Source organism: Podarcis filfolensis (assembly GCF_964270895.1).
Source record: "Podarcis filfolensis genome assembly, chromosome: 7".
NCBI classification, from domain to species: domain Eukaryota; kingdom Metazoa; phylum Chordata; class Lepidosauria; order Squamata; family Lacertidae; genus Podarcis; species Podarcis filfolensis.
In genome coordinates this window covers 27,810,444-27,824,228 of record NC_139603.1, presented here as the reverse complement: position 1 = coordinate 27,824,228, position 13,785 = coordinate 27,810,444, and the positions used below count along the sequence as shown (strand labels likewise).

Sequence of the window (13,785 nt, the reverse complement as noted above, 5' to 3'; positions counted from 1 at the left end):
ATGAATGGAAACTAAAGTTTGCTCCTGGATTACCGCTTGTAGTTTTCTTGGTTTGCAAGTCGTGCTAAGCCAGCCACTCTGTGGTTTGCTTCCCTCCTTGGAAGTTGTGAAACTGACATGCCTGAGCAACATGCTGCTAGTTCACAGTAAACTATGGTTTATTTGAAATCATGGTGCACTGTGACGAATAAACCAGGCCTGTATCTGAGGATGGGTAAGGAAATGCCAGACTCCAGTAGTCTGTTGCCCGCTTCACCTCCATCTTTTTGCATCTCTTCCTAACCTTAAAGGGAATGCATTTCCTCCTTGCTTCCCTTCAGTGTATACTTAGCTTTGGTAGTTTCTGGATCTAGACCAAGTTACGCCTCTTCCCATGTTACAGCAATGGAAACAGCGACATGTCAATCAACAGATACGTGTTTCACTTTGTTCATCTTAAGCATCTTTATTATGTAAACACCAGTGTGCACTTCTGAGGTGGCAACTCTGCATCTTCCTCTAAATAATCAGATGCTGAAGGCAGCCAGCAACAGGAAGCTGAATTATCAGAAGGGTTCTCCCACATCCCCTCAGACGAGCTTCCCAGAAGATTACACAAAGGTTGGCATCATCTGAAACATATGCCTCAAGCTGTCCACAATATGCATGTTTTCACTTTTGCTAATTGACTCTCACTGCTGAAATAGACACTTTCAATTTGCATTAGCTCCCTCTGGCGGAGAGAACACCACGTTAAATTTAAAAGTGGCACACCTTAAAAAAAATGTGAGATGATTTTTACAGTCAAGTTTTAAAGACATTGTTTCCATACAAACTCTTCTGGCAGAACTGGAAGGTCTGTGTCAGGCAGGCAGGGAACTGTGTACCCTCCAAATGTACTCCCCTACTCTTCTACATGTGACTTCAGTTCCTGCTGCTGCTGAAGTGCCTTTTGCAAAAAGGAAAAACACAACATTCACTAGAAATTCAGTAAGGCACATATAACTTGCAGGCTGAAGTTATTGCAAGGGATCAGTAGCTGATGGAGTCTTAAGGCAGTGCTCACCTGACCTGCATTGCTGCTGCTTACTGGAAGGTAAATGGGGAGAGGAGACGTAGCAGTGAGGTCAATGCAGTGCAAACCCACCAACAGGAATGCCACACGGGCTCTGCCAGTGTGTCTGCACTGCGCTGACCTCGCCTCTCCCAGTAAGCAGCAGTGATGCAATGATTGCAGGTCAAGTGTACCCCATGCCCCAGCATCCCATCAGCTACTGCTGGGGTTGGTAACCAGTCAAAACTCGACTCTCCTGCCCAAAATGCTGTTTTGCTTGTCAACTGTCAAAACAGAAAGACATACAGTCAGGGACAAAAATGTACATGTCCAGAAACAGATTTATTTTTGCAGAATATGCAATATTCAGATGGGCATTTTGCACATTCCTGGGAGTGCAGCATGTCGAAAAATCAGAAAGGAAATGCCACTGCAGAAATTCAGAGTCACTGTGTCCTTAAGCCCAGCCTGGCTGGGGATGAGGGAAGAAGCTAGCTCCTTCCACAGTGGAAAAACAACTCTGAACCATTTCAGAGTCGCCCAGTTTGAGGTGCTGGGATATTTGACACAAAAAGCTGGCCAACTTATTACAGATCCACTGGGAGAGAAAAACATGCAAGGCTAATACAGTATATTTCATTCCTTTCCACTAACATACTCCCACATTTTTGAACTCTTCATCACTCCTTTGCAGAAGCATCACTTGCACAAATAAAGTAAAACAGAGGTTACACAAGATCAGAGAAAAGAACATTATCATATTTTAGTATTAAACCAGAAGTGCTGGGGGAGGAAGCATATTGGAAGCTGGGGGAGGAACAAATTGTACAGGGCTTTGCAATATCCTTCCTGTGTGTAGAAGGCACAACCTACACAGCATAAAAAGCAACTGTCCTCCTTCTCAAAGGATAAGTGTTAGAGGTAAAGGTCAAAGTAAAGGACCCCTGGACGGTTAAGTCCAGTCAAAGGTGACTATGGGGTTGTGGCGCCCAACTTGCTTTCAGGCTGAGTGAGCCAGTGTTTGTCCACAGCCAGCTTTCCAGGTCATGTGGCCAGCATGACTAAACCGCTTCTGGCACAACAGAACACCGTGACAGAAACCAGAGCGCATGGAACACCGTTTACCTTCCTGCCACAGTGGTACCTATTTATCTACTTGCACTGGTGTACTTTCGAACTGGCAGGAGCAGGGACTGAGCAACGGGAGCTCACCCCATTGTGGGGATTCGAAACGCCAACCTTCTGATCAGCAAGCCCAGGAGGCTCAGTGGTTTAGACCACAGCCCCACCTGCCACCCAAGGTCTTTGAAGCACCAGAGCAGATGCTCCGAAGTTCGGCAAACAGTCCTTGTGCTGGTGTTTTTCGTTTGGTCTTATGGTCCCTTCATATATTCCCAAGTGGAACATCTCCCTATGTATAAAAGATATACAAGCCTTCAGGGTAGGAACAGCCGGAAAACTAACAGATGCACTTCAGGGACATATTTCAAGAACACACATACGTGTACACACACATATTTAAAAAGATGTTTTCTGCATATTTTACTCTCACGAAGAAGTTTGTCACAAGTTAAATATCTCTACATTTACTTCTCAGCTCATGAAAGAAAGCAACATAATGTTATGCAAAGAAAGCTCCATGTAACCCTCCCAGAAACGTATTTGCCTGGCTGAGTGCTTAGCAAAACTGCCGCAGAATACATCAGACGTTAGCATTCAGCAATAACATCTCAGTCACTCTCTCGAGAAAAATCATCTCCCTATTACATTCTGTAACAAAACAAAATGACAGACGCTGCGGACACTTTCTAGATATAAACTATGAGGATAGTGCAGTCCTGTGGTGCCCATTTAGTACTGGTGTGCTGAATCGAGCCAAAAGCAAAAAAATATAAAAAAATGTATGTTCTGGTCTGTTAAAAAAAAAGTTAAAAAGAAAATAAAAGCTTCGTTTTCCTGCAAGAAACTAACTACATCATAAGCCGTGCTGAAGAACACAACCGTTTTCTATGCAAGGCTCAGCAGTTCATCACTCAGCAGCCAACCCAACTGAATATCTAACCACTTCCCACTCTCTTCTGTGCCAAGAAAGTTCTCTCTCGTCTAGAATTTACTCGTAGTATAATTAATACAGAGGTGAAATGTGTCTCTAATTTATACTTTTAAAGTTGATGGTATAGAAATGGCAAAGAAACTAAGATGCCCAGAGTGTGGAGAAATAGGAATACAGTCATACCTCATGTTACGTTTGCTTCAGGTTGAGCATTTTCAGGTTGTGTCCTGCGGCGACCGAGAAGTACTGGAAAGGGTTACTTCTGGGTTTCGCTGCTCGCGCATGAGCAGATGCGCAAAATGCCGTCATGCACATGAGCAGAAGAGGCAAATCGCGACCCGCGCACACGCAGATGCGCAGACACAGGTTGCATTCTGCTCATGTTGTGAACGGGCCTCTGGAACGGATCCCGTTCGCAACCAAAGGAACCACTATACTCTTTGCATTACTCAGGAACGCTTACTCAGCTCTGATTACAGAACTAGATCCAAAAACTTGCTTTAAGCCAGCAGGTGGCTTGGTCGCACCCTGAGCAAGATTTTTTATTCCACCATTGCAACTCAGTTTTGAAAGTAGCCTCCATTTGCGCACAAACACACACACACACACATAAGACATTCTGCCATGGAGCAAGTGGTTCTGCTGCTCCCCGCGTCCCAGTCCCATGAAACTAAGTTCTGTGGTTCTCTGAATCCGAGCATTTGTTTAGAATAACTGGATCAAGCATGACATGCGTTTGGAGACCTTCTGATTATTGGCTTCCTGTAAAAACAAGTTTAATGGCTGCAATCTTCACAATGTGAGGGGGGTGGAATCTACAAGGCAGAGAGTGTTGTGAGAAGTCCTAGGGAAATGAGGTATATTGCTCCAATCCCATAATAGTTCTAGTGCATCTGATCCACACCCACCCACTTTGAGAAGAGTCCAAACATTTGTGCCCTCGTATAATGGAATCCAATCCACTGAGAACAGAAAAGGGTGAAAACTGTACTCAATAAACTGTATTCACACCTTGCTTCTGTTCCTTTCTAGGGCATTATAAAGATTGATATCAGATGCTAAGGGATTGCCTTCCTTATGCACACAAGTAATGATTATGCATCAGCCACTATGAAATGAAAGCCAATTCGAAGGGGGCCTGTTAGGCATTGCCAAAAAAAATCTACATCACACACCCCAAGTAAGGACAAACAAGAATACCAGTTTGCATATGGTCATTTATATGTACAGGCACAAACTTAGAAAGAATTGTTGTAATTTAAGCAGGAATACAATACATCTCACCCTAGTGGGGAAGACATTGTGCTTCTGTTCAGCTGACGGTCAACTTTCAGGCTGCTGCTTCCCCATTTTATGGTTCATTGTCTTTAAACTTTTATGGTTTACTATCTTGAACTGGACAGTCCTCAAATAAAGGACACCTTCAAACAGAGGACTCACAACCCTTCAAAACGGAGGACTAACATACTACAGGATTAAGCTAACATATTTCCACGTAATGTCCATGTTTTTAGCCATTATAATTTTTCACCGAAAGGCCCTCCTATATAATATTTTGAGGGAGTTAACACAAGGTATACGCCTACAATTTTTGAGACTACACTTCAGATTTGAAATCCTACTGACACTGTTCTAGAGTGGTTAAAAATATAAAGATTTATGTTATATGGTGCAGAGATCCCATAAACCAGCAAGAAAGACATACTTTATTCTGTTTTGCAATTTATGTTACCTAGAGCACTTATAACTTTCCTGCTGGCAATGAGATAGGCATTTTTTAGGAGACATATGCTCTTTTAAAAATGAGAATGACTAATATTCTGAGCCGCACAAACCCAAACATTTTTGCTTTCCAGTGATAAACAAAGATATGGTTTGTTGCCATTTTGTTGTAACAGAAGTTAATGAGCTCAACTGGGGGTGGGGGGGACCTCTGTCCGTGCAATGAATGTGATTAGCCCAGAAGCCGCAGAGTGGAATCGAAGAAAACTCTGGTCAAGAGACTGGCTCATGATGGAGACAGGCCTGAATGCCCATCTTGAGAGCAGAAATGCTTTTCTGTGTGAGAAGCAGAAATGCTGACAAGGCCTTAAATGAGCTAAGACAAAGCGCCATTGTAAAAGAGGTACAAGACTCCATGTAGCTTAGCAGAGCTGGGTGACCATCATGAATTCCCCCTGTACTCCGATAAGGCTTGGTATCATGTCAGCCCCTAAAACAATGGGGAACTGCTTCTGCAGGTGTCTGTCCTGTGATTGACCCATATACAGCGGTGCCCTGCAAGACGAATGCCTCGCTAAACGAAAAACCCGCAAGACGAAAGGGTTTTCCGGTTTTTTAGTGGCTTCGCAAGACGAATTTCCCTATGGGCTTGCTTCGCAAGACGAAAGCCCATAGGGAAATCTCCGGGGACAGCGGGGAAGCGCAGCGCGCCTTCTCCTCTGTTCCCGGACCTGTCCTGAAGGCTTGCGGTGGGAGGAAGGTTTTCCTCCCCACCGCCAACATTCAGAAGGCTGTTCTGAAGGCTGGCGGTGGGAAGAAAAGCCCTTCTCCCCCGCCAGCCTTCAGAAGAGTTCCCGCAGGGCTGCCTAGGCTGCGGATAGCAGCCTGCTGCCCCTGCGCCGGGCAGACTTGCGCAGCTTGGGGAGCCCTGCGGGAGTTCCCCGCAGGGCTCTCCAAGCTGCGGATAGCAGCCTGCTGCCCCTATCCGCAGCTTGCGGATAGCAGCCTGCTACCCCTATCCGAAGCTTGGAGAGCCCTGCTGGGAACTCCTGCAGAGCTCCCTAAACTGCAGATGTCTGCCCCGCGCGAGGGGCGCTCTGCTTAAGAGTGCCCCTCGTGTGGGGCAGCAGGCTGCTATCCGCAGCTTGGAGAGCCCTGCGGGGAAGTCCTGCAGGGCTCCCCAAGCTGCAAATGTCTGCCCCGCGCGAGGGGCGCTCTGAAGCAGAGCGCCCCTCGCGCGGGGCAGCAGGCTGCTATCCGCAGCTTGGAGAGCCCTGCGGGGAAGTCCTGCAGGGCTCCCCAAGCTGCGAATGTCTGCCCCGCGCGAGGGGCGCTCTGCTTCAGAGCGCCCCTCGCGCTGGGCAGCAGGCTGCTATCCGCAGCCTAGGCAGCCCTGCGGGAACTCTTCTGAAGGCTGGCGGCGGGAGAAGGGCTTTTCTTCCCACCGCCAGCATTCAGAAGGCTGTCCCCGGACCTGGTCTGAAGGCGGTCTCCATAGGAACGCATTAATTGATCTTCAATGCATTCCTATGGGAAACCGTGCTTCGCAAGACAAAAAACTCGCAAGAAGAAAAAACTTGCGGAACGAATTAATTTCGTCTTGCGAGGCACCACTGTATTATTGTTTCAACATTTTTAATGTTTGCTGTCCTGGGCTCCTTTGGGAGGAAGGGGACAGTAGAAATGAAGTACAGTGGTACTTCGGGTTACAGACGCTTCAGGTTACAGACTCCGCTAACCCAGAAATAGTACCTCAGGTTAAGAACTTTGCTTCGGGATGAGAACAGAAATTGCGTGGCGGCGGCAGGAGGCCCCATTAGCTAAAGTGGTACCTCAGGTTAAGAACAGTTTCAGGTTAAGAACGGACCTCCAGAACGAATTAAGTTTTTAACTCGAGGTACCACTGTAAACAAATACTATCGATCCTCCTGAACCTGTTGAAGGTGCCATGATGGGAACAGCTAACATGGTGCCCTTCAAGTATTGTTAACAACAACTCCCATCATTCCTAATCATTCACTGGGCTGGGTGGGGCCGATGTGAACCAGAAGCCAACAACATCAGGGAGGACACCATGTTGACTAGACCCTTTCTTACCTCGTGGTCGGAGAAGAGCCGGACACCTTCTAGCTGGTGGAAGACTGGATAGTGGGTGCTATCGATCTGATCTCGACGGTAAACATCTCCCACAACCAGAAAGGCATCGAGTCCCGAGTGCATCAAGTCCCACTGGTGGGCAGATGTGTGGGCTCTTAGGATGTGGGTACGATTCAGGTAGTAGTTATCCCCTTTCTTCCTGCTAGGGTGGTCTTTTGGAATGAGCAGCCTGTCAAAATTCTGCTCAACGGTGACCACCGGAGGCATATCATCGTACACAGAGAAGAGTGGCGTCCCAAAACGCCCAATATACTGCTTGTAGAAGTGGTCTTTCACACGCTCTTTCATCAGCCACAAAGGGTGATGCCTTTGGTTGTGCAAGTTTTCCCCCACCTTGGAAAGAATCTTCTTTGTGACGTTGGTGTAGTCATCTGGGAGATAAGATTTGCCAAGAACTTCCACTGCGTCTGTTATGGAGGTGCTGGCAGCAAAACCTGAAGATATTCGCCGGCACCATGCAGGACTGAAACTGGAAGGTCTTCTTCCCAGAAGTCCCCATGATGGAACCATTCTGCCACAGCCAAGTATTTGCATTAAGTTTCTGGATGCAGCCATTGCAGGGGTTTTCATATGCTGGAGGAAGTAGAAAATCAAATGCAAATAATGATTTCCGCTTGCAGTACACACACAACCTTCGATATGAAATATATGAGTTTTAGTCTACTCAGTCACAAAGAAAAGCTGATGAAATTATTCCATCACAGTTCTATAATGTAAAAAAAATATTAATGCTTTGGGAGTGCAACAAAAACTAGCAGTGGTCCAGAGACAGAGTGGGGGAAACCCTGTTGTTGTTATTGTTGTTGTTGTTGTTGTTGTTTGGGCAAGTGGGTTGGGAAAGAGTCTTCCCAGGACTTTGGGGAGCAGAGGCTACCAGATATGTTAAATAGCACTGTTCTAAATGGACCAAGAAATATGTTCATTTTAACTTCCCAATTAAAGCAAGTGAAAGCAAAACACCTACCTGGACAAACAGCACCATTTTGGAACATCAGAAGATGCGTGCCTCTCAAATAGTTTTGATAAACAAGATATGCCCAATAGACGTTGACTGATTGTATTCCAGATACAGTCTTTGAAAATGCGGCCAATAATTCTCATACACGAGAAGCGATTCAACGATAATTTATGTGGATTCTTCTGTCTCTCTGCAGGAGATTGCCAGCCAATTACTATGGGAAGGAGAAAGAGGTAAATAACGTGAATGTTGAGTAACAAAGACCATGATCAAAAACATTTGTAATTTCTTCACAAAGCTTTCCATAATGGCTGATTGGGATGCAAAGCTGCAGTAAAAACGGAGTCATCCCATTTGTACTCTCTACTGCCTACTTCACCAAACTGTATAATGAACAAAAAGCCACAAGCTCACACCTTGTCTACCCACCCTACACAAAACTCAGACTGAGAGCCAGGGAGCTAATCTGAAGTCTGCCTCACTCAACCTCTTGCCTTCTGCTGACTAGATGGTGGATGAGAAACATTCCAGGAACTCACCTGCCCGTGCAGGAGAAGGCAAATGCTACAACTAGTTGCTAGAAGATTACAAATGGCGGCAGCAGAAGCCTATCCAGCTCCACATAGTCCCTCACACATAGCCAGTGTGGTGTAGTGGTTAAGAACGGTAGTCACGTAATCTGGGGAACCGGGTTCGCATCTCCACTCCTCCACATGCAGCTGCTGGGTGACCTTGGGCCAGTCACACTTCTTTGAAGTCTCTCAGCCCCACTCACCTCACAGAGTGTTTGTTGTAGGGGAGGAAGGGAAAGGAGAATGTTAGCCGCTTTGAGACTCCTTAGGGTAGTGATAAAGCGGGATATCAAATCCAAACTCTTCTTCTTCTTCTTCTTCTTCTTCCTCATGAAGAGGATTATAAGTGAATCAGGCCTCAAATATGGCAAATTTGCAGGATTAGATAGGCCAGGTGTCAAGAGGGAGACATCTAGGGCCAGTGCTAATGTTAGGCAGTATGAGGCCATCGCCTCAGAAGGCGAATGGATTGGAGCAGTAGCTCCTGGCTGTTCCTCTTGACTCCCTACCCCTGCCAGCCATTTCCCTCTGCTCCCATACATCCTCTCCTGCCCCCAGTAATCTGGGTGTCTGCCTTAGGTGCAATGGAGGAGGCTATTCCATCACTGGTGTTCAAAGGAGATTCACCTGCAAGTCTAGTCAGCATCACAGTGTCCTTTACCCCAGACAGCAAAATGTCTAGAGAGAGCCCTAGAGGCATCACTGGGCATCTGCGGAGCCCCACAACCTCCTGGGCCAAGTCAGATGGGTTCTCTGGGTTTTGCACCAAGATTCTTTTTCTCAATTAACTAAAACTACTACTATAAATGGTAAGCATCTCCCAAATTCCTATGTTTCATTAGCACTCTTTCTTGGAAATCATTGCTGATGGGCTCCAGATGGACTATTTGATATACAATTTTTTGTAAATTGACAGGTTGGGCCCAAATCCCTTAAAGCCGTTCATTTCTCCCTTCTGTCCAAAAAATACTTAATGGACAGAAAATCCCTAACAACCCTGAAATGCTGTGGAACATATGAGGAAAGTAAGGCTGCCTTCTTTTAGTGATCTGACAAACTTCTGTTGCGCAAGAGAAGTTCTACCAGTGTAACATATGCTAAAAACAAAATACCGGTAATAGACATATGGTAAAATTACCAAGATTGGGCATTTACCAAGCTGTTTAGCAACTCAACTAGGAACTTTTTTTTCCTCCAGCATACAAACTTGTCTGAGCATAAGGTTGTAAATGCTATAGTTGATGATATACTTTGCTTAAATCATCTCTGGTTAAAATGGGACATAAATTAGGAAAAAGTAACATACAATTCACAGGCTATGCGTAGCCCAGAGACATCAGAACTTTTAAAAATGGTGGTTCTAAGAAAGGCGCTAATGTGCATTAACTATTACCATTAGTTATTTCTGGGAAGAAGAGGCTAATTCGAATTATCTACCTTATTTACTAAAATGTAATGTGCACCTTTCTGGCCAAATTATGTCATGAAAATTAGAGCGTGCATTAGATTTGATGGCGCATTTACATTCGCCAGCAAATACTTTTTTGGTTTTAATGTTTTGAAAATTGAGGTGTGCATTAGATTTGATGGTGCATTAGAGTCACATAAATACAGTACTTCGGTTTTCCAGGACTGCCCCCATCCTCTGAACCATGCAAAGGAGCATGGGCTAGCTATTGTAAGCAAAAATTGAGGTGCTCAAGTAAACTGGTACACTTGGGAGCAGAAGCTGTGCAGAATACAAAACTATCAATCAATCAAAATTTATTATACAGTCACGGAACGGTTAAAAACAAGGCAGAATACCAAGAACGCTGTGTTTCTGACACAAATTCAAATAAAATACATATATAGAAACAGTGGGAGAAAGCCAAACCACACCTGAACTGGCAAAATCCTTTTATGAATCTTTGCAGGAGAAAACAGAAATGTGACAGTTAATTTCCTTTACTGTGTTGTTTGTCTCAATCAATAAAAAAAAGGCCAAATACCACTCAAAAGTCTCTCCTGGGTATTTTGATAAAGTAGGAGTGAATAATCAATTTTGTTCATCTCTATAAAATATACATTTAAAAAACCATTTCCCCCCTACCCATTCATCCCCACAGGACAGATATTTATTATAAGAAATACCCCCACCCCTGCAAAGAGCCATCTAGTCCTAGAAAAATGCCACCAGCTGGCATTTGGGAACAGTCAAGTTATCTAAATAATTGGCATGACCCTCAACAAACCAAGACAAAGTGCAGAGCAAGTTTTACAATCAGCACCCACAAAATACTGTGGAGGGGGCAGATATCAGACTTGTTGAATCTACTTTGTTTTTTACTAAGATTCCAAGATCTACCAACCAGAGCCAGGAACCAAAGCGAAATTTCTAGAATCAAAAGAATAAGTACGTTTTGCATCTAGGAATTTGTAGTCAGCACTGCATTCATAGACTGTTTTATAAAAAAATGATGCAGAATAGCTGGACTCCTTCCATTTATTAAGACTTTCCAGTTGGGGGTGCGTGGTCTGTAGGCAGGCAACACGGAGGCATAAATCTACAGCTCTCCTAGACCGAAAAGATCATTTCAGTGATAGGATAAATCTCCCTGTTTGCATTTCCAAGGGTAAGGATTCAAAGGGGATGTCATCAAGATCATTGGAAACTTAAAACACCAAACAAGTCCAAAAACTTGAGTTGTCGGCAGTGAAACTGACATGGTTCTGATGGGTGGTTCAAGAGGTAGCAAGAGATTTTGGAACGGTTTGCTAATTTGGACAAATGGAACAGACTTATTAAGAAAACTATGTTTAGGCATAAGATGAAACGAGGTCTTAGTTATCCTCCTTTGTTGACCTATTATCAGGCTTGTAATTTAAAACAGTTGTTATATAAGGGGTCTTTCAGTTCCATGGCTGCAAGCAGAAAATTACAACAACAACAACAACAACAACAACAACAACAACAACAACAACAATTTATTTATACCCCACCCATCTGGCTGGGTTTCCCCAACCACTCTAATCCATCAGGCCTACATGCCATTCCATAAGTTGAACATAACAGTGCTTCTGACCATAGAAAATCCCTTTTCTATGGAAGGTTGGACTAAATAGGCCAAAAAGACTGCCACCTTTAGAGTCACTGTGAGTTCCAAATCTGGAATATAAGGAAATCGAGCAGGTTGATAAATTCCTTCACTTCCCAGGTTGGGAAGATGCAAGCCACTGTAGGCTGACAGATTTATTTAAGAATGGTAACCCTTTAAGACTGCAATAGATCACCCATATCTTGAGAGCCTTTCACCCATCTTGGCTTCAAGTATTGCAGATCCAGCACTCTACACAGAAGCGAGGCATATGTCAGACGAGCATTAAGAGTGGTATGAATAATCATGTATTCAGCCTGGCTATAATATGAAAGCGATGGTCTCTGTTGTTTATAATGAGCTTACTGTAGAGATGGCTGGCACTCCCATGAGTGCTAAAACGGTATGGGAGTTAGCTTTAGGAGGGGAATCCCTGCTGATGCTTGGGATGCAATGTGGCAGAATCCACCGTACAAGTTCATTTCAGCTCGTATTCAAGAGGCTGCATTGAAAGCGATTCACAGATGGCATTGGACGCCACTTCAATCACACATAATAAATTTGGCTATCTCAGTGGAACACTGGTGAGGCTGTGGTGGAAAAGGTGGTCTTTATCATTTATGGTGGGGGTTGCAAATTAGTCAAACCTTTCTGAGAGGTTGCTTTTGCAAAACCTTTGATCATCACTGGGCAAATACACCCCCTGACACAGCTCTCGCACCCTTAAACTGGATAACCCTGCAATAGTACACAGAGAGCTTCTCTCTTTACTGCTTGCCCAGAGGTGGCTAGCCATTGGATAACATCCAATTTTACTCTGAATGGCTGGTTAGATAAAAATTGGGGCATGGCTCTTTCCGAATGTTTGGCATATACATATGAAGTGCAAAAGAAAAATGCCAAAACAGGCAAATCTGAAAGTGTTTTGGGTTCTTTCTTGACCTATGCTAATATGAGTGGAGCCTTTTTACATACTGCTTTGTGGAGAGGGTATTTGCAAGTTTCACACACAACATATCATGTACTAAGAAACATATATGATACATATAAGAAAACAAAGCAAAGCTAAAAGTGTTAATAATCATTTTCTTTACTGTACAAGGATAACATGACAGGTTTTTTTGCAAATTTCCTGCTGTGGCACCAAATTTGTTACCAAGGGATCATATTTGTTTGTTTGTTTGCGCTGTTATTATCAAAACTGAACAAAAATAATTATTTAAAACAACTTTCCAGATCAGTGTTTGCAGACAGGCAAAAGAAACACTCTGATATAAACTGTGTTTGTGAAACAGAGATACAGTATTTTACAACTGCCCACATTTTCACATGTACTGGAAAATGCAACACATTATTTTAATCTAACTAGTCCTTTGCATTACACTCACACTTAGGCTGCAGAACCGCAGAGCCTCTTCTATTTGGGAAAAAATCTGCAAATCTCCCCAGATATGCCAAAATGATGTATTCGCTTAATATCCCTGGGCACAAAGTAGGATAATGTGGTTGTGAAGAATGAGGGAAGGGGAAGGGAGGGGAGGGGAGGGGGGGAGGAGTTGGGGGAGGGGTCCATGTACTCAGTACCAATAGTTCTGTAAGCATTTCTACAGTCACAAGTTTGCAAAGAATACGCAAGTTATGCCTTTTTGCAATTTCTAACGGCGTCTCAGAATGTTGCAGGCTGACTAGCTGCCTGCATTCCACAAGCAATATATTAATCATGACAGCATCACTGGCAACACTGTGGAAACTTTAATATGAAACAAGAAAACTGGGAGCCATTTTCCTTAATAAGATAATGAGCCATCACATCTTTCTAAGTAAAGCTTTTTAAATACACAATAAATAATATGTATTTTTGTGTGTGTGCAAGTGAGAGAGAGAATAGAAAGAAACAATATTCATAGAAATCATTGAACTGTAGAGTTGGAAGGGACCATAAGGGTCATCCAGTCCAACCCACCGCAACAGACACAGATTTGCTGAGTCCCCTTAGGAAAACTGCTGTTTCTCAGCTTTAGTTCCTTGTCTATGAAGCGTGAGCAATAATGGCTTACCTCACTGAATTATTATTCAGAAAGATCAGGAAAGAATCTTACAACTAAGAAGGTTATGCTATAATGATAACCATCATACACCAGATGGTTAGGGACGCGGGTGGCGCTGTGGTCTAAACCACTGAGCCTTGGGCTTGCTGATTGGAAGGTCGACGG

At 44.1% G+C, this 13,785-nt stretch overlaps 1 protein-coding gene across 4 annotated transcripts in view; it reads right to left on the bottom strand.

The window, feature by feature from the left end:
• FARS2 (phenylalanyl-tRNA synthetase 2, mitochondrial) overlaps positions 1-13,785 on the bottom strand; it is a 214,550-nt gene that overhangs the window by 164,765 nt on the left and 36,000 nt on the right. For 2 of the 4 annotated variants that reach the window (XM_083623952.1, XM_083623953.1), the window contains 2 exons: positions 7,930-8,137; positions 6,906-7,538 (listed from right to left, as the gene is read on the bottom strand). The exons of 1 other annotated variant lie outside the window; for it this stretch is intronic. In XM_083623952.1, the coding sequence (XP_083480078.1) occupies positions 6,906-7,538; positions 7,930-7,947 (651 nt within the window). In that variant the 5' untranslated portion in view covers positions 7,948-8,137. The remainder of the gene's footprint in view (positions 1-6,905; positions 7,539-7,929; positions 8,138-13,785) is intronic. One more of the 4 variants, XM_083623954.1, reaches the window with a different exon arrangement.